The sequence below is a fragment of the Nothobranchius furzeri genome, chromosome 1 (assembly GCF_043380555.1).
Source record: "Nothobranchius furzeri strain GRZ-AD chromosome 1, NfurGRZ-RIMD1, whole genome shotgun sequence".
Classification (NCBI taxonomy): domain Eukaryota; kingdom Metazoa; phylum Chordata; class Actinopteri; order Cyprinodontiformes; family Nothobranchiidae; genus Nothobranchius; species Nothobranchius furzeri.
The window spans coordinates 30,837,799-30,858,566 of record NC_091741.1 but is presented as its reverse complement, the minus strand read 5'-3'; the positions used below and the strand labels follow the sequence as shown (position 1 = coordinate 30,858,566).

General features: G+C 47.6%; 1 protein-coding gene across 2 annotated transcripts in view; it reads right to left on the bottom strand.

The window, feature by feature from the left end:
• Positions 1-214: 214 nt before the first annotated feature.
• Positions 215-20,768, bottom strand: part of LOC129160806 (oocyte zinc finger protein XlCOF6-like) — a 60,671-nt gene continuing 40,117 nt past the window's right edge. For both annotated transcript variants that reach the window (XM_070552076.1, XM_070552062.1), the window contains one exon: positions 215-2,017. In XM_070552076.1, the coding sequence (XP_070408177.1) occupies positions 255-2,006 (1,752 nt within the window). In that variant the 5' untranslated portion in view covers positions 2,007-2,017 and the 3' untranslated portion in view covers positions 215-254. The remainder of the gene's footprint in view (positions 2,018-20,768) is intronic.

The following is a 20,768-nucleotide window of genomic DNA, read 5'->3' as shown; positions in this document are numbered from 1 at the left end:
ATATATTTTAAATTATGCTAATATTTATGCTTATTATAAAAATATGATTTACATGGAAGTCAATGGCGCGAAAAAATGAAGATGCCTAACGATACAAAACAAATTCTGCATTATAATAAAGGGAGTTGAAGATTTTTTCTAACTATTTTTAGTAATTCCTTCAAAAATACACATCCTCCCCAAAAATTGGATAAATTGCATTAACATAGCCAAAGTTATTCACAAAAATATACGTGTCAGCACAAAAAAATGCTTTAAAGTGAGGTAAGGGTTAAACTTGTGTTGTAGCAAAATCTTTTACCAGAGAGCTCACAGGTAAAATGTTTCTCTCCTGTGTGGACTCTCATGTGACTCTTGACATTTTTCTTATCCCCAAATCTTTGACCACAGAGCTCACAGGCAAACGGTTTCTCTCCTGTGTGGACTCTCATATGACTGTTTAAACTTGTCTTACGGCCAAATCTTTGACCACAAAGTTCACAGGCAAAAGGTTTCTCTCCTGTGTGGAGTCTCATGTGACTCTTGACATTTGTCTTATTCCCAAATCTTTGACCACAGAGCTCACAGGCAAAAGGTTTCTCTCCTGTGTGGACTCTCATGTGACTGTTGAACTTTGATTTTGCACTAAATCTTTTTCCACAGAGCTCACAGGCAAAAGGTTTCTCTCCTGTGTGGACACTCATGTGATTGCTAAAACTCGTCTTAAAGCTAAATCTTTTCCCACAGAGCTTACAGGCAAAAGGTTTCTCTCCTGTGTGGACTCTCTTGTGATTGCTAAAACTCGTCTTACAGCTAAATCTTTTTCCACAGAGCTCACAGGCAAAAGGTTTCTCTCCTGTGTGGACTCTCATGTGCCTTTTTAAACATTTCTTAAAGCTAAATATTTTATCACAGAGCTCACAGGCAAAAGATTTCTCTCCTGTGTGGACACTCATGTGACTTTTTAAACTTGACTTAAAGCTAAATCTGCTTCCACAGAACTCACAGGCAAAAGGTTTCTCTCCTGTGTGGCCACTCATGTGACTGTTTAAACTTGTCTTACGGCTCAATCTTTTTCCACAGAGCTCACAGGTAAAATATTTCTCTCCTGTGTGGACCCTCATGTGAATTTTTAAACTCGTCTTAAAGCTAAATCTTTTTCCACAGAGCTCACAGATAAAACGTTTCTCTCCTGTGTGGACACTCATGTGGCTGTTTAAACTTGTCTTACGGCTCAATCTTTTTCCACAAAGCTCACAGACAAAAGGTTTCTCTCCTGTGTGGACTCTCATGTGACTCCTGAAATTTGATTTTACACTAAATGTTTTTCCACAGTCATCACAACTAAATGATTTTAGTTCTTTCTGCACTTTCCTGCATGAGTCTACATAGTCCTTCACTCTGGCACATTTATTTTTCACCAAACAGCCCAAAGACCTTTTTGCTGAATGACCGGTCACTCTCGCATGTTTCTGGAGAGACTGCTTGCCGAGAAATGTTTTACCACAATCAGGGCAGCTAAAAGATTTGTTGACAGTGCTAACATCTGACTCAGAAGACCTGTTCTCATTCCAGTCATCGTCTTTGTCTCCAGTTTCGGGCATAGAGTCTGACAGATCAGAGTCTACATTTACGCCATCATACTCTTCATCTCCACTAATTTCAGTTTCTGAAGTATCAGATGTTTGTTCATGAGGGATAAGATCTTGGTTCCAGCTAGCTTCTGCTCCTCCACCAGTTTCTGCTGTCATCTGGTCAGCTGAGCAGCTTGCTGAAACATCTCGGTCTTCTATTTCCTGCTGATGAAGCTGTGAGAACAGAGGTTTCTCTTCATCATCCTCACTCTTTATACTGACTACAGTGAAAGTAAACCTGGCAGCATCGGTCTCCTCCTTCAAATGGAGCTGCTCTCTCTCCAGACTGCTCCAGATTTCATCCTGATCCTCCTTTATGTGGATGTGTTCTGGGTCCTTCTGGTCCACACCAGCAAGCTGTTCTTCAGGAGCTTCTTCTTTAACCAGCACCATCTTATTAACATCTGTAGGAAACACAGAAACATTATGTGAACTTCACAAAGCCATGTGTTTCATCAAATGAAAAGGGTTAGCTTGCTACCAGGCAGGCCCACTACTGTCCATACGCAAGGTAAGCAGAATGCGTAGGGCCTCGGTACTTGTGGAGGCCCAAAAAATTATTGCAGAGTTGAGTTATTACAGTATCATATTGCTCTAAAAACATACAAATTAGTTGCCCACTGTTTGAGCCGTTGAGTGTCTGACCAAAAAACAAGGCACCTCATCCCAACATAGCAGGACACTGATGTCCTGGAAGCCATCAACAAAGCCCTCCAACCTCTGATTGAGTTTACTGATGTGCTGTCCAGTGAGAAGTATGTCAGTATTTATTTTGTGAAACCAGTCCTTCACCTGTTCAGCACCTCTATCCTCAACATAAGCGAAGATGTTGCAGACCTGACAAACACCATCAAAACCAAAATCCTCACTTACCTGGAGGAAAAATACAAGGATCCAGTGACACAAGAACTGCTTGAAATGGCCTCTGCACTTGACCCACGCTTCAAACTGAGAAATGTTCATGAGGACAGTACTGCATCAATCCAGGAAAGAACCATGTCAGAGATGGCTGCCTCTGCAAGCATGGTGAGGAGTAATTGTAAACACAGATACAGATGTAGGAGCTAAAAGCAGTGTTCTGTGTACGTGCAATTTGACATCTTGTTTATCAGTCCAGCTTCTGCGTACGTGCTGTTCAACATCTTGTTTATCAGTCCAGCTTCTGCGTACGTGCAGCTCAACATCAGTTCAACTTTTTCAGTCCAACTTATGTAACTTCCAGTAACTCTTAAGTTCTTTGACCATATTGGGAAGTGGAAACAGCACCCCATCATTTCCCGAAATCAAAGGAATGTGGGAGTAAGCGCCAGCAACACGAGTATAACTGATGCTGCGTGTTGAGGGCCGGAGGGCTTTTGCAGAAGGTTCCAGTCGAGGCTATTTTAGTTCCAGGCTGGACGCTGTCCCCTAAGTTGCTGGTGATGTATTGATGAATTCTACAAATAAATGCCCCACGCTGTGTTTGGACAAAGCTGTCTGTCTCTTGTATTTTGATAAGGCAAAATAACTACATTCTGGCGACCACGAAGCAGGAGTAGAGGCGTGCTCTTCGGATCGGTTCACGGTCTACGGAACTTGACTCCTGGGCCCTATAGGTAAGAACAATTTTTGTTCAATTTTGGAGTTAATCCGTGGATTGAGAACTGGTCTGGGAGATATACATGCCCTGCTCATAATTTAGAAGTTATAACAACAAGAGAAGGCGTTTGTCCAGAGCAGCGGTGAAAAATGTTCACACATGTGTGAAGTCAGCTGAGTCATTTTGATGACGGACAAATTTTAAATGACAAATTAAAGGTGGGACAGCAAATTGGAATAGAATTTTAACAGCTGATAAGGTTCTGAGAAATCCAGTCTGCTGACTCGGTAGAGCAGAGATGGGGATTTAAAGATAACAGTTGAAGAAAAAGCGCTGAAGTTGTGACAGAGATGAGCTTTGCCTGTAGTTCGGTCAATTCCCCGGGGAGTGGTAAATTTCATGAGTTGTTGGCAAAGGCATGTGAGGCCTGATGATGACGTCATAGTTGCAGCAAAGAGGCTGTAAAAACAAGGTCCCGGAGCTCGGGGACTTTGAAAAGTTGTGTGTGTGCGCTGAGACCAGCGTGTGTGTGCTGAGACCAGCTGTGTGTGTATGAGGCGCCAGAGGTTAGAAGGAGGAAAAAGAAAAAAAAAAGAGAAAAAAACTAGGAGAAGCCTTAAAAAACGGTGTAAAACAGATCAACAATATTCACTGCTGTGCTAAATTTGATGTTTAAGGTTATACAAATTTCAAAGTTTGTCATCTTGTTCTGATTAGTCTTTAAACAGAAAACCAGAAGTTAAAATAATAATAATAAGTTTTTAGAGTGACATATATATATAAATAAAAATATATACTGAAGTGCACAAGCTTGAAAACTATTTTTACCAGCTGGGTAATGGGAAATATGAGAAATATAGATTATGATTGATACATCTTTCATGGCGGTTAAAACGAAGAGTCGGAGTACCCGGCCCGGAGGGTTACCGGGGTCTCACCCTGGAGCCAGGCCTGGGGTTGGGGCCCGTGAGCGAGCGCCTGGTGGCCGGGCTTTCGCCCATGGGGCCCGGCCGGGCCCAGCCCGAACCGGATACATGGGCTCGTCCAACTGTGGACCCACCACCCGCAGGAGGAACATGAAGGGTCCGGTGCAATGTGAATCGGGTGGCAGACCAAGGCGGGAGCCTTGGCGGTCCAATCCCCGGACAAGGAAACTAGTTTTTGGGACATGGAACGTCACCTCGCTGGCGGGGAAGGAGCCGGAGCTTGTGGCAGAGGTTGAGCGGTACCGGCTAGATATAGTCGGACTCACCTCGACACATTGCATTGGCTCTGGAACCCGAGACCTGGAGAGGGGTTGGACACTCTACTTTGCTGGAGTTGCTCCGGGTGAGAGGCGGAGGGCTGGGGTTGGCTTTTTGTTAGCCCCGAGACTCTCTGCCTGTGTGTTGGGGTTTACCCCGGGGGACAAGAGGGTAGCTTCCTTGCGCCTTCGGGTCGGGGAACGGGTCCTGACTGTTGTTTGTGCTTATGGGCCAAATATCAGTTCAGAGTACCCACCCTTTTTGGAGTCCCTGGGACGAGTGCTAGATAGTGCTCCATCAGGGGACTCCATTGTCCTGCTGGGGGACTTCAATGCTCACGTGGGCAATGACAGCTTGACCTGGAGGGGTGTGATTGGGAGGAACGGCCCACCTGATCAGAACTCGAGCGGTGTTTTGTTATTGGACTTCTGTGCAAGCCGCAGTTTGGCCATAACGAACACCATGTTCGAACATAAGGATGCCCACCGGTACACTTGGTACCAGGGCAGCCTAGGTCACAGGTCGATGATAGATTTTGTAGTCGTATCATCTGACCTGCGGCCGTATGTTTTGGACACCCGAGTGAAGAGAGGGGCGGAGCTGTCAACTGATCACCACCTGGTGGTGAGTTGGATCAGATGGCAAGGGAACATGCCGCGTAGACCTGGCAGACCCAAACGCATAGTGAGGGTCTGCTGGGAACGCCTGGCAGAAGAACCTGTCAAGACGGTCTTCAACTCCCACCTCCGGCAGAGCTTTGACCACGTCCCGAGAGCAGTGGGGGACATTGAGTCCGAGTGGGCCTTGTTCCACTCTGCGATTGTCGAGGCGGCTGTTGCTAGCTGTGGTCGTAAGGTGGCCGGTGCCAGTCGTGGTGGCAACCCCCGTACCCGCTGGTGGACACCAGAGGTTCGGGGAGCCGTCAGGCTGAAGAAGGAGGCCTACAGGGCGTGGCTGGTCTGTGGGTCTCCGGAGGCAGCAGACAGGTACCGGATAGCCAAGCGGGGTGCAGCAGTGGCAGTTGCCGAGGCAAAATCTCGGGCGTGGGAGGAGTTTGGTGAGGCCATGGAGAAAGACTATCGATCGGCTCCAAAGAGGTTCTGGCAAACTGTCCGGCGCCTCAGGAGAGGAAGGCAGCAACTCGCTCACACTGTTTACAGTGGGGATGGGGAGCTGCTGACGTCAACTGAGGCTATAGTCGGACGGTGGAAGGAATACTTTGAGGAGCTCCTCAATCCCACCAATGCGCATTCCGAGGAGGAACCAGAGCTGGGAGGCCTGGGGATGGACTGTCCGATCTCGGGGGCAGAAGTTGCTGAGGTAGTTAAACAACTACACAGCGGCGGAGCCCCGGGGGCGGATGAGGTTCGTCCTGGGTATCTCAAGGCTATGGATGTTGTAGGGCTGTCATGGTTGACACGTCTCTACAACATTGCGTGGTCATCGGGGGCAGTTCCTAGGGAGTGGCAGACCGGGGTGGTGGTCCCCATCTTTAAGAAGGGTGACCTGAGGGTGTGTTCCAACTATAGGGGGATCACACTCCTCAGCCTCCCTGGAAAGGTCTACTCCAAGGTACTGGAGAGGAGGGTCCGATCGATAGTTGAATCTCAGATAGAGGAGGAGCAATGTGGTTTTCGTCCTGGCCGTGGAACTGTGGACCAGCTCTATACCCTTGCAAGGGTGATGGAGGGGGCATGGGAGTTTGCCCAACCAATCCACATGTGCTTTGTGGATTTGGAGAAGGCTTATGACCGTGTCCCCAGGGGCACCCTGTGGGGGACGCTCCAGGAGTATGGGGTGGGTGGCTTTCTGTTAAGGGCCATTCAGTCCCTTTACCAGAGGAGCGTGAGTTTGGTCCGCATAGCCGGTAGTAAGTCGGACCTGTTCCCAGTGAGGGTTGGACTCCGCCAGGGCTGCCCTTTGTCACCGGTTCTGTTCATCACTTTTATGGACAGAATTTCTAGACGCAGCCGTGGTGTGGAGTGTGTCGAGTTTGGTGGCAGGAGAATCTCGTCTCTGCTTTTTGCGGATGATGTGGTCCTCCTAGCTTCATCCAGCTCTGACCTTCAGCTCTTGCTGGGTAGGTTCGCGGCCGAATGTGAAGCGGCTGGGATGAGGCTCAGCACCTCCAAATCTGAGACCATGGTTCTCGACCGGAAAAGGGTGGCTTGCCACCTCCGGGTCGGGGGAGAGGTCCTACCTCAAGTGGAGGAGTTTAAGAATCTCGGGGTCTTGTTCACGAGTGAGGGTAGGAGGGATCGGGAGATCGACAGGCGGATTGGTTCGGCATCTGCAGTGATGCGGACGCTGAGCCGATCTGTCGTGGGGAAGAGGGAGCTGAGCCAGAAAGCCAGGCTCTCGATTTACCGGTCGATCTACGTCCCAATCCTCACCTATGGTCATGAGCTTTGGGTAATGACCGAAAGAACGAGATCGCGGATACAAGCGGCCGAAATGAGTTTCCTCCGTAGGGTGGCCGGGCTCAGCCTTAGAGATAGGGTGAGGAGCTCGGACATTCGGGAGGGACTCGGAGTAGAACCGCTGCTCCTCCGGATCGAAAGGAGCCAGTTGAGGTGGTTTGGGCATCTGGTCAGGATGCCTCCTGGACGCCTCCCCGGGGAGGTGTTTCGGGCATGTCCTGCCGGCAGAAGGCCCCCGGGTCGACCCAGGACACGTTGGAGAGGTTACATCTCCAATCTGGTCCGGGAACGCCTTGGGGTCCTGCCGGAGGAGCTGGTGGACAAGGCCGGGGAGAGGACGGCCTGGAGCTCCCTAGTTGGGATGCTGCCCCCGCGACCCGGACCCGGATAAGCGGAGGAAGACGAGACGAGACGAGAGACGAGACATAAATAATAATGTTTATGTGTGTTGTATGGTTGGCATAAAATGTTGTTCCAGTGTCAAACTGCTCTAAAGTGTGTTTTTCTCATCTTTATGCAAGTGTGAAAGCTCTGCTGTGTGTGGTTGTTTTACTCGTGGAAGTGTTTGACAAAATATGGATGTTTCTGTTAGGTTAGATAAGAAAAGAGTTGGTGAAATCTCAAATACTCTGATTTTGTTTTAAACTATTGCTTGGATAAATTAGAAAAGCTGATTTTTCGTTTCTCCGTACAGACAACCTCAGCTGTCAGACTCTAAGCCTAGACTGGACAGAGAACCAGAGTAGAAGTGTAAGCTCCACCTACCAGCTGTGTGTGCGCTCCTTTCCACATACACACAGACACAGAAGTACAGAAGCGATCCCGCCTCTGACTCCACCTCTGTGTGTGGATTGGTTGGTGAGCCATAGGGTGTAGAGAAACCCTACCCTGTGGGCTGAGTTTAATTGGTGTGTGTGTGGACTCAGGATACGACTATTTTTAGCCTGCTCCATGCAGCAGCCCACACCAACCTGACTCTTTGCAGGGACAGAAGACTTGAGTCAAACATATTTTGAAGCTTAACTGCTGGGAGAAATAAATACATATTCAATCCAGATTTAAAAGGTTCACCTATAAAAACTTTCAGGCATTAAGTTTTTCTTTCAACAATAACTAAAGCTTTTTGAACTAACTTTACTTTAGTGTTAAATCAGAAGAGATTTGATTTTAAGGCATTTATAATAAGAAGATAAATTGTTGAACATTTGTGTAAGCAAAACAAAAATAGATTACTCAAGACCACAGCATCATATCTCACCAGTATCTGTTTCAACTTTCAATTTTTGTTTTATTTTCAGAAGATTATAAATAAACAAACTAGTTTACCAATTAGAGGAATAATAAGTGTTACTGAAACTTCAAAATGTCGGTCACGCCAGCAGGAATTTTGGCAGCAAAGAATCCTGCTTTAGCAAAAGAGATAAAGCACATGTCAGAAAAGTGGTCGAAACGGACAAGAACACTATGCAATCCGTGGCCATCTGATGGCACTTTTGATGTCGCAGCTTGCGACAATTTGGAGTTGAGAATTCAGGATTATAAAGCAGATGGGTCCAAGAAAAGACAGCAGAAAAGAGAAAAGGAAATTCAGATCCTGGACTTATTCAGTCCAGTAAAGTTACAGACAGAACTTTAAACATGCCATCCTTAAAATGAAAGACAAATTGGACAAACCCCAGAAGGAAGTGAAGGCCCCAGCAGAAGAGGGGCTGTATCCCCTCTTGGGAACCGTTACAATTACGGGAGATTTTGATTTGCGCGACACATTCGACAAAGGTCCTAAGGGTTTAGATGTTGACAATGCAATTTTAAAATTAACAACATCACAGCAATCAGATGAAGCACCTGGCAAAGAAAAGCATGCAAAAGGAAGTGAGGAAAGGAAATTAGAACAAACAACTCCACCTCGTGGAACGCATCCAAAATATTGCAGCACAGAACGTCGAGCGGTAAGTGAAGAAGGACGAAGGGAGATTGATTGTTTTGCAGAACATAAGGATTTTTTGAAAAGGCAACCGAAGGCTAACTCACACTGGAATGACCTTGAGAATAAGGATGTAAATGTACATGATGAGCTAAACGATGTTGACCAAATTATACAGGAAATATCTCAGGGTCTGCAGAAATCCTTAAATCACATCACAGGCACACATTCAGAGGAGGATAGTGAGAACACCACTAGCACAAGCAAGGAGAAAAGTTTCAAGCCTTTTTACAAACCAGGCATTCACTCACCATAGCCTGTTGCTCCGAATACAGTTCGGACTCAAGAGAAGGAAAAACCAGGTCCTAGCAGTGAAAACCGTGATCTGAGACCCAGACATGACTTAAAACCACCTATTCGATACACTGATGATGGTCAGTACCCAATTTTAATTAAGGGCACAAGAGCTAATTATATCCCCTGGCAGAGCCTCAACCTCACTGGTTTGGTTTCGCGGCTACCCGAGATACAGGAAGGCGCTGGAAAGTGGATTAGGGCTTTCGAACAGGATACAACTGGGCTAATGCTTGCCCTTGGAGACCTCAAAGCTGTTTTGGCTCGAGTTGTTGGGACATCAGCTATGGGAACATTGCTCGCATCCAATGGAGTTCAATGGATGCTGGACCCAATGGCTGACGGCACGGAGTTTAACACACACAGAAATGCACTCTGGAACATACTAAGAGCGGCATATCCCAACAGGATTGACCCCAAAGCCTTGAAAGGTGAGCCACTTTCAGAGACTGAGAGTCCTGCGTCATTAGTTGACAGGCAGCTCAGACGGTGGAAGCTGGAGACGGAGGAGGGTCCTGAGGGGACGCCAATAATGACTTCTCTGTTCCGAACATCCCTGATTTCCGCTCTCCCGACTCCTGTGCGAGACAAACTGGAGGATGTTGTGGGACTGGACTCAATGCCACATGCACAGTTCAGAGACCATGTAGTCCTCGCAGTGGACCGCTATCGGAAAGAAAATAACAAAATGATTGAGCAAGAAAAGTGTGCTCAGAGAAAACTCACGCAGTTGCATATAAATGAACTCCAGAACAAGGCCAAAACCCAGGCAGCAGTGGTGAAAAGTGACAGCAAAAGTGACAGTCAAACCCAAGCACTGCAGACAGCTGCGACCCCGCCTCAAACTCCATCTCAACCGGTTATCAATGTCTACCCAAACCAGTATGGTGGACAGCAGCCCGGACCACAGAGACGATTTCCAAATCATTTCCCTAATCGCTACCCACCCCAGCAAGGCTGGGTGCAGCAGAATCGACCCCCACCTACAGGTCCATGTTGGGGGTGTGGCCAGATGGGTCACCTGTATCGAGGCTGTCCGAATCCAATTCCAAACCCTGAATGGTCTGGGCATGGTCGTGGAACACGACCAAACCGGGGAAGAGGAGGTCCAGTTAACCCATGGGCAGCACAACAAGGATTCTAGGGATGCCCGGAGGGCCCTGGTGGGGAGGAGCAACTACCAATTTTAACAGCTAACGCCGATAAAGAACCAGTGATCAATGTTAAAATAGAAGGCAAATCGGTCCCAATGTTAGTTGATACTGGGGCAATCTACTCATGCATAAAATCAAATTATGCAACTCACCTCCCCATGTCTGAGAAAAGCGTAAAGACAACAGGGTTCTCGGGAGCAAAACAAATAAACCCCTTAACAGCTCCAGTAAAACTAGCAGTTGATGACAGTGAAATCGTAATCCCAATTCAGATTTCAGACCAAACTCCAGTTAATCTACTAGGAAGAGATGCATAGTGTAAACTAAAAACAAAAATCTGGTGCACACCAGAAGGAATTTGTGTAGATAGCTCTGGAATAAACTTTCAAATGACTGCTCAGACAGAACACGCTAAGGTCTACTGGCTTGGTGACATTAACAAGCCAGTCTCCGAGATGTTTCAACAATGGGAAAAATTTACTAAAGCTCAAATTCCAGAAGCCACTGTGCCATTCAGTGACTATCACTGCACTATGACTTATGATCCATCATGCAGTAGAGTCTTTGAAGAAAAATGGGACAAAGAAACAAAAGACTTGCACGTTAGGCTAGTGTCACAATACATCGTGATAGGACAGCAAGGTGCAGCTGTGAATGTGGAAGAAAACCAATTTATTGAAAAATGGCACACTGTGCCTGAATCAGCACCACACATTACCTTAATGGTAAACAAAGGCTTTGAGTCAAAAGATCTTGGACCAATCATGTTAACAGCAACTAAAACAGAGTGGCAGAAAACAGAATCGACACTACAAAAAATGCAGAAATGATTAAAATTCTCTGCGGCACCACCAAGGGCGTCATTTTGTTTTCAGAATTGCTGGGGACAATAACCATACACTTGAGTGGGGTTTAAAAATTGCTGGGGACAATAAAGTAGGCTAGCACAGGGGTCGGCGGCTCTGGAGCCGCATGCGGCTCTTCCATCCATCTAATGCGGCTCTCTGTGCTTGTAAAATAATGAATGGATATTTAAATAAAAAGCTTTATATTTTACTGCATTAATTTTACATCTGTATGCCAATTCTAAATGTAAAGATTGTCTGCGTAAACCTGAACAGGTCCAACCCGGTCTTACTGTGAGACTGGGTTGACGCGTCACGCTTGTGCGTAATCATATGCGCTTCCTGAGCTGGAGGATGTCAGATTCTGGGCTTCTCCTCAGACAGGTTCCTGGATGTGTCACCACATTGGAGACAGGAACAAGCACTATTCAGCCAAAGTTTCATAATCAGGTGTGGCAGTGTGTGTCCTGTCACAGTTTCCCGATTGATCATGCGCCCTGGCTACTTGGCCAAGGGGATGTCCCTTTGGCTGACTGGTTAGAGCTTATGACTCTCACCCGGGAGTCTGGGGATCGAATCCCGCCCGGGCCCTCATTTCTCCACCTTGCCACATATTGACGGATAAACTCAAGGATGTTGGTTGTTTTGAAATAATTACCCCAACGCACACTGATGCGCATGGATGAGCTGACATTTTAATCGTTACGCACATCGCAGAGGTAACTTGATTCCCATCAGAACATCAGAGCTTTATACTTGACACTGTGTTCAGCGCGGCTCGGAGCGCCCACGGTGGACAGTGGGCTGAAGATCTGAGGGGTTCGCAGCGCAGTGCAGAACCACGGTGCATGCGATAAGATTTCCTCCCACTGAAGCGGTCTGGAAACCCGGTCTCTCTGAGGGATGTGTCACTTGGAAAAATGTTCTTTTTATGAAATTATGAAACTTTTGCTGAACAGCGCTTGTTCCCGTCTCTAATATGGAGACGCATGACGCATCCAGTCTGAGGCAGAATAGCCTCTTCAGCTCATAAAGCACCTGTAGAGACATTTGATTACGCACAAAGTTTATGTGGAGCAGACATGCCCGGATTAACGCAAAGGCAAAGTAGGCACGTGCCTAGGGCCCGATTGGCTGGATGGGGCCCAGACAGAGGGACAAAATAAAAAAATAAATAAATCAAAAATAAAATGTACAAATGTCCTGTGATAGAATTTGTAGAGAGGACTCGTCCTCTCTACAATCTATTTCAATATTTATTAACTAAAAAGAGTGACAATGTTTATCTTAACCATAGACTGTTACATTAGCTACATCACATTAACGCCAGCCTATCACAGTAGCCTATAACTTGGGCGCCACCCAATTAAGGACGTCAGAGAAGGAAGCGGTCAGAGTGGAGCGGGATCATCGAGCGGGACACGATTAAGCTAGTAGCAGGTGTTTTAGGTTAACTTTCGCAATGCTTTCAGGTGCAGCAAAACGTAAAAAGAAAAAAAGAGAAGAGGAACAAAAGAAGAAACAGCGGGGGGCTTTAAAGAAGTTTCTGTCGGGCTGCTCGGGCAGCCGTCCGACAGCTGTGAACCCTCTGGAGTCAGCAGAGCCAGAGGCCGGGCCGGAGGAGACACGGCCCGAAGACGAGGTGGAAGATGCGGCGGGAAATGTGACGGAAGACGTTGTTGCGCCATCAACATCAACGCAGTCGCAGAAAGAACTGGAAGGACAGCAGCCAGCCAGAAGTGAGCCCAACATACAGCAGGAGCCTCCAGACCCAGAAAGGGTATTAAGAAGAAGAACCTACCCATCTGATCCTGCAAAATGGTGCGAAATTGATGACAGGATGCGTGAGTACTTTGCCCTAAACCATCCCTCCCAAAATATTGGAGATTTCTCTGCATCACAGAGGAAATACGGAGACGTAAACCGATGCTTAACTAAGGAACATTTCTTTAGAAAAAAGCTAAATGGAGAAACGCTGTCAAGAAAATGGTTAGTGTACTCACCGTCTACTGGAACTGTATTCTGTTTCTGCTGCAAGTTGTTCAGTGTAAGAGACAATCAATTTGTCACTGGATATAATGACTGGAAAAACTGTGCTAATCGCTTGCATGAACATGAGAATAGTATGGATCATCGTACTGCTGTGCTGAGTCTATCATCACTTGGAAATAAAAATGCACGCATAGATTCAAACATAGTACAGCAACAGGAGTCTGAGAGAGCATACTGGCTCAACATTTTGAAACGTATAGTGGCAACTATTCAGTTTCTTTCTTCAAGAGGACTGCCGTTCCGTGGAGATGATGAGTTAATAGGATCACCCCACAATGGGAACTTTTTGGGATGCTTGGAGTTAATTAGTCGCTTTGATCCGCTTCTGTCAGAGCATCTAGCCAGATATGGAAACAAGGGCAGGGGACATACCAGTTACCTGTCCTCTACAGTTTGTGATGAGTTTATTCAGCTGATGGCTAAGAAAGTTCTGCGTGCCATTGTAAAAGAAGTAAAAGATGGCAAGTATTTCTCCATCATTGTGGACTCAACACCTGACATCACACATGTTGATCAGCTTACTCTGATAATTCGATATGTCCTGAAGAAAAGTGGTGAGCCTGTTGAGAGATTTTTGGAGTTCATACCTCTACATGGTCATACTGCAGAACACATGGAGGAAACACTCAAATTTGAATTAAATGAACTGGACATTGATTTGATGGACTGTCGTGGGCAGAGCTACGACAATGCGAGTAACATGGCAGGGAAATATTCTGGTCTCCAAGCAAGAATAAAAAATAAAAATCCTAATGCTGACTTCATACCATGTTCTGCACATTCTCTTAATTTAGTTGGTGCATGTGCAGCAGAATGTTGCATTGAAGCTGTTTCATTTTTTGGCTTCATTCAAAATCTCTACAACTTCTTCTCAGCTTCAAGTCGGCGGTGGGAGATTTTAACAGCCCATCTGACAAAATGTGAGCAAGGTCTGACACTGAAGAGCCTTTCCAGCACAAGATGGTCTGCAAGAGCTGATGCAACAAAAGCTCTGAGATTTGGCTACAAAGCTATACAGGATGCTTTGAATGAAATCAAAGTTGACCATGGAACCCCCAGAGCTGCTCAATATGAGGCAAGTCAATTAATAACAGTGATGGAAACCCTTGAAACTGCAGTTATGACAGTGCTGTGGGATGAACTGCTGAGAAGAATCAATGTAACCAGCAAAGCATTGCAACAGGTACACATTGATGTATGTACTGTTCCTATTCTGTACAGTTCACTCATAGAATACATAGGACAGGCCAGAATGATTTTGATGTCTATGAAGCAGAGGCCAAGACTCTCACAGCGACATAGGGATACAAAGCAGATAGCCAAAGGAGACGAGTAAAGAAAGTTATGTTTGATGAGTCTGCAGGTCCAGAGGTGCGGCGCTCCGGCCGTGAAGCGTTCTTGATTGACACCCATTATGTCATCTGTGACTGCTTGTCACAAGAATTGAAAAAACGCAAAGATGCATACAAAAATGTGGAGGAGAAATTTGGTTTCCTTACTAAAAGGAAATCAATGAACATTGAACAAATCCGTGCAGCCACAGAAAAGTTGAAGAAAATATACCCCCAGGATCTTGAGGAGGACTTTACAGCAGAGTTTTGTCAGTTCATGTCAATGGTAAAAGATGAAGAATCAGTCATGGCCATGTACAAGAAATTTCTAGAGCTAGGCTTGAGGGATGCTTTTCCTAATGTGGACATTTGCCTTCGCATGCATTTGACATTACCGATTGCAAACTGTTCAGGAGAAAGATCATTTTCTGTGTTGAAACGAGTAAAAACACATCGGAGAGCAACAGTCACAGGAAAAAAAACTGAATGCCTTTGCTCTGTTAGCAATTGAAAATGGATTCACAACTGCACTGGATTTTCAAGACATCATCGAGGACATTCACCACATCAAAACTAAGGAGAAAGCATCTGTAAATGTAAGTTTTTTTTGAATAAGTAAAGTGAATATGAAAATCAAATGTAAGATGCATACAGTATAAATTAAATGTATAATATTGGGCTATACGTTCTACTATAATTGAATGAAATATGAGAAACAAACCAAGTTTATTCATATCTGAAAAAGCTGTCTTATGTATACATTTTATTATTTCAGCACAAGATTATGATTATGCCGTCGAGACATATTTCTGCTGTTCATATGTTGCAGTAAATCACAGCTGTGGAGAATGGAGAGAAGACAAGTGGAGAATGGAGACTTAAGAGGAGCAGAGAAGAAGACAGGAGGACACTGGAGAGTAGAGGAGCAGAGAACAAGACTGGAGGACACTGGAGAGTAGAGGAGCAGAGAAGATGACAGGAGGAGGCTGGAGAAAAGAGGAGCAGAGAAGATGACAGGAGGAGGCTGGAGAGTAGAGGAGCAGAGAAGAAGACTGGAGGACACTGAAGAGTAGAGGAGCAGAGAAGATGACAGGAGGAGGCTGGAGAGTAGAGGAGCAGAGAAGAAGACTGGAGGACACTGAAGAGTAGAGGAGCAGAGAAGATGACAGGAGGAGACTGGAGAGTAGAGGAGCAGAGAAGAAGACAGAAGGAGACTGGAGAGTAGAGGAGCAGAGAAGAAGACAGGAGGAGACTGGAGAGTAGAGGAGCAGAGAAGAAGACTGGAGGACACTGGAGAGTAGAGGAGCAGAGAAGATGACAGGAGGAGACTGGAGAGTATAGGAGCAGAGAAGATGACAGGAGGAGGCTGGAGAGTAGAGGAGCAGAGAAGAAGACAGGAGGAGACTGGAGAGTAGAGGAGCAGAGAAGATGACAGGAGGAGACTGGAGAGTAGAGAAGCAGAGAAGAAGACTGGAGGACACTGGAGAGTAGAGGAGCAGAGAAGAAGACAGGAGGAGACTGGAGAGTAGAGGAGCAGAGAAGAAGACTGGAGGACACTGGAGAGTAGAGGAGCAGAGAAGAAGACAGGAGGAGACTGGAGAGTAGAGGAGCAGAGAAGAAGACAGGAGGACACTGGAGAGTAGAGGAGCAGAGAAGAAGACTGGAGGAGACTGGAGAGTAGAGAAGCAGAGAAGAAGACTGGAGGACACTGGAGAGTAGAGGAGCAGAGAAGAAGACTGGAGGAGACTGGAGAGTAGAGGAGCAGAGAAGAAGACAGGAGGACACTGGAGAGTAGAGGAGCAGAGAAGAAGACAGAAGGAGACTGGAGAGTAGAGGAGCAGAGAAGAAGACAGAAGGAGACTGGAGAGTATAGGAGCAGAGAAGATGACAGGAGGAGGCTGGAGAGTAGAGGAGCAGAGAAGAAGACAGGAGGAGACTGGAGAGTAGAGGAGCAGAGAAGAAGACAGGAGGAGACTGGAGAGTAGAGGAGCAGAGAAGATGACAGGAGGAGACTGGAGAGTAGAGAAGCAGAGAAGAAGACTGGAGGACACTGGAGAGTAGAGGAGCAGAGAAGAAGACAGGAGGAGACTGGAGAGTAGAGGAGCAGAGAAGAAGACTGGAGGACACTGGAGAGTAGAGGAGCAGAGAAGAAGACAGGAGGAGACTGGAGAGTAGAGGAGCAGAGAAGAAGACAGGAGGACACTGGAGAGTAGAGGAGCAGAGAAGAAGACTGGAGGAGACTGGAGAGTAGAGAAGCAGTGAAGAAGACTGGAGGACACTGGAGAGTAGAGGAGCAGAGAAGAAGACTGGAGGACACTGGAGAGTAGAGGAGCAGAGAAGAAGACAGGAGGAGACTGGAGAGTAGAGGAGCAGAGAAGAAGACAGGAGGAGACTGGAGAGTAGAGGAGCAGAGAAGAAGACTGGAGGACACTGGAGAGTAGAGGAGCAGAGAAGAAGACTGGAGGACACTGGAGAGTAGAGGAGCAGAGAAGAAGACTGGAGGACACTGGAGAGTAGAGGAGCAGAGAAGAAGACTGGAGGACACTGGAGAGTAGAGGAGCAGAGAAGAAGACAGGAGGAGACTGGAGAGTAGAGGAGCAGAGAAGAAGACAGGAGGAGACTGGAGAGTAGAGGAGCAGAGAAGATGACAGGAGGACACTGGAGAGTAGAGGAGCAGAGAAGATGACAGGAGGAGACTGGAGAGTAGAGGAGCAGAGAAGATGACAGGAGGACACTGGAGAGTAGAGGAGCAGAGAAGAAGACTGGAGGAGACTGGAGAGTAGAGGAGCAGAGAAGAAGACAGGAGGACACTGGAGAGTAGAGAAGCAGAGAAGATGACAGGAGGAGACTGGAGAGTAGAGGAGCAGAGAAGAAGACTGGAGGAGACTGGAGAGTAGAGGAGCAGAGAAGAAGACAGGAGGACACTGGAGAGTAGAGAAGCAGAGAAGAAGACTGGAGGACACTGGAGAGTAGAGGAGCAGAGAAGATGACAGGAGGACACTGGAGAGTAGAGGAGCAGAGAAGATGACAGGAGGAGACTGGAGAGTAGAGGAGCAGAGAAGAAGACTGGAGGAGACTGGAGAGTAGAGGAGCAGAGAAGAAGACTGGAGGAGACTGGAGAGTAGAGGAGCAGAGAAGAAGACTGGAGGAGACTGGAGAGTAGAGGAGCAGAGAAGATGACAGGAGGACACTGGAGAGTAGAGGAGCAGAGAAGATGACAGGAGGAGACTGGAGAGTAGAGAAGCAGAGAAGAAGACTGGAGGACACTGGAGAGTAGAGGAGCAGAGAAGAAGACTGGAGGAGACTGGAGAGTAGAGGAGCAGAGAAGATGACAGGAGGACACTGGAGAGTAGAGGAGCAGAGAAGATGACAGGAGGAGACTGGAGAGTAGAGGAGCAGAGAAGATGACAGGAGGAGACTGGAGAGTAGAGGAGCAGAGAAGATGACAGGAGGACACTGGAGAGTAGAGGAGCAGAGAAGAAGACTGGAGGAGACTGGAGAGTAGAGGAGCAGAGAAGATGACAGGAGGACACTGGAGAGTAGAGGAGCAGAGAAGAAGACTGGAGGAGACTGGAGAGTAGAGGAGCAGAGAAGAAGACTGGAGGACACTGGAGAGTAGAGGAGCAGAGAAGATGACAGGAGGACACTGGAGAGTAGAGGAGCAGAGAAGAAGACTGGAGGAGACTGGAGAGTAGAGGAGCAGAGAAGATGACAGGAGGACACTGGAGAGTAGAGGAGCAGAGAAGAAGACTGGAGGAGACTGGAGAGTAGAGGAGCAGAGAAGATGACAGGAGGACACTGGAGAGTAGAGGAGCAGAGAAGATGACAGGAGGACACTGGAGAGTAGAGGAGCAGAGAAGATGACAGGAGGAGACTGGAGAGTAGAGGAGCAGAGAAGAAGACAGGAGGACACTGGAGAGTAGAGGAGCAGAGAAGAAGACAGGAGGACACTGGAGAGTAGAGGAGCAGAGAAGAAGACTGGAGGACACTGGAGAGTAGAGGAGCAGAGAAGAAGACTGGAGGAGACTGGAGAGTAGAGGAGCAGAGAAGAAGACTGGAGGACACTGGAGAGTAGAGGAGCAGAGAAGAAGACTGGAGGAGACTGGAGAGTAGAGGAGCAGAGAAGAAGACTGGAGGAGACTGGAGAGTAGAGGAGCAGAGAAGATGACAGGAGGACACTGGAGAGTAGAGGAGCAGAGAAGAAGACTGGAGGAGACTGGAGAGTAGAGGAGCAGAGAAGATGACAGGAGGAGACTGGAGAGTAGAGGAGCAGAGAAGATGACAGGAGGACACTGGAGAGTAGAGGAGCAGAGAAGATGACAGGAGGAGACTGGAGAGTAGAGGAGCAGAGAAGATGACAGGAGGACACTGGAGAGTAGAGGAGCAGAGAAGAAGACTGGAGGAGACTGGAGAGTAGAGGAGCAGAGAAGAAGACTGGAGGAGACTGGAGAGTAGAGGAGCAGAGAAGATGACAGGAGGACACTGGAGAGTAGAGGAGCAGAGAAGATGACAGGAGGAGACTGGAGAGTAGAGGAGCAGAGAAGATGACAGGAGGAGACTGGAGAGTAGAGGAGCAGAGAAGAAGACTGGAGGAGACTGGAGAGTAGAGGAGCAGAGAAGAAGACTGGAGGAGACTGGAGAGTAGAGGAGCAGAGAAGATGACAGGAGGACACTGGAGAGTAGAGGAGCAGAGAAGAAGACTGGAGGAGACTGGAGAGTAGAGGAGCAGAGAAGATGACAGGAGGACACTGGAGAGTAGAGGAGCAGAGAAGAAGACTGGAGGAGACTGGAGAGTAGAGGAGCAGAGAAGAAGACTGGAGGAGACTGGAGAGTAGAGGAGCAGAGAAGATGACAGGAGGACACTGGAGAGTAGAGGAGCAGAGAAGATGACAGGAGGACACTGGAGAGTAGAGGAGCAGAGAAGATGACAGGAGGAGACTGGAGAGTAGAGGAGCAGAGAAGAAGACTGGAGGAGACTGGAGAGTAGAGGAGCAGAGAAGAAGACTGGAGGAGACTGGAGAGTAGAGGAGCAGAGAAGATGACAGGAGGACACTGGAGAGTAGAGGAGCAGAGAAGAAGACTGGAGGAGACTGGAGAGTAGAGGAGCAGAGAAGATGACAGGAGGACACTGGAGAGTAGAGGAGCAGAGAAGAAGACTGGAGGAGACTGGAGAGTAGAGGAGCAGAGAAGAAGACTGGAGGAGACTGGAGAGTAGAGGAGCAGAGAAGATGACAGGAGGACACTGGAGAGTAGAGGAGCAGAGAAGATGACAGGAGGAGACTGGAGAGTAGAGGAGCAGAGAAGATGACAGGAGGAGACTGGAGAGTAGAGGAGCAGAGAAGAAGACTGGAGGAGACTGGAGAGTAGAGGAGCAGAGAAGAAGACTGGAGGAGACTGGAGAGTAGAGGAGCAGAGAAGATGACAGGAGGACACTGGAGAGTAGAGGAGCAGAGAAGAAGACTGGAGGAGACTGGAGAGTAGAGGAGCAGAGAAGATGACAGGAGGACACTGGAGAGTAGAGGAGCAGAGAAGAAGACTGGAGGAGACTGGAGAGTAGAGGAGCAGAGAAGAAGACTGGAGGAGACTGGAGAGTAGAGGAGCAGAGAAGATGACAGGAGGACACTGGAGAGTAGAGGAGCAGAGAAGAAGACTGGAGGAGACTGGAGAGTAGAGGAGCAGAGAAGATGACAGGAGGACACTGGAGAGTAGAGGAGCAGAGAAGAAGACTGGAGGAGACTGGAGAGTAGAGGAGCAGAGAAGATGACAGGAGGACACTGGAGAGTAGAGGAGCAGAGAAGATGACAGGAGGACACTGGAGAGTAGAGGAGCAGAGAAGATGACAGGAGGACACTGGAGAGTAGAGGAGCAGAGAAGATGACAGGAGGAGACTGGAGAGTAGAGGAGCAGAGAAGAAGACTGGAGGAGACTGGAGAGTAGAGGAGCAGAGAAGAAGACTGGAGGAGACTGGAGAGTAGAGGAGCAGAGAAGATGACAGGAGGAGACTGGAGAGTAGAGGAGCAGAGAAGATGACAGGAGGACACTGGAGAGTAGAGGAGCAGAGAAGATGACAGGAGGAGACTGGAGAGTAGAGGAGCAGAGAAGATGACAGGAGGACACTGGAGAGTAGAGGAGCAGAGAAGAAGACTGGAGGAGACTGGAGAGTAGAGGAGCAGAGAAGATGACAGGAGGACACTGGAGAGTAGAGGAGCAGAGAAGATGACAGGAGGAGACTGGAGAGTAGAGGAGCAGAGA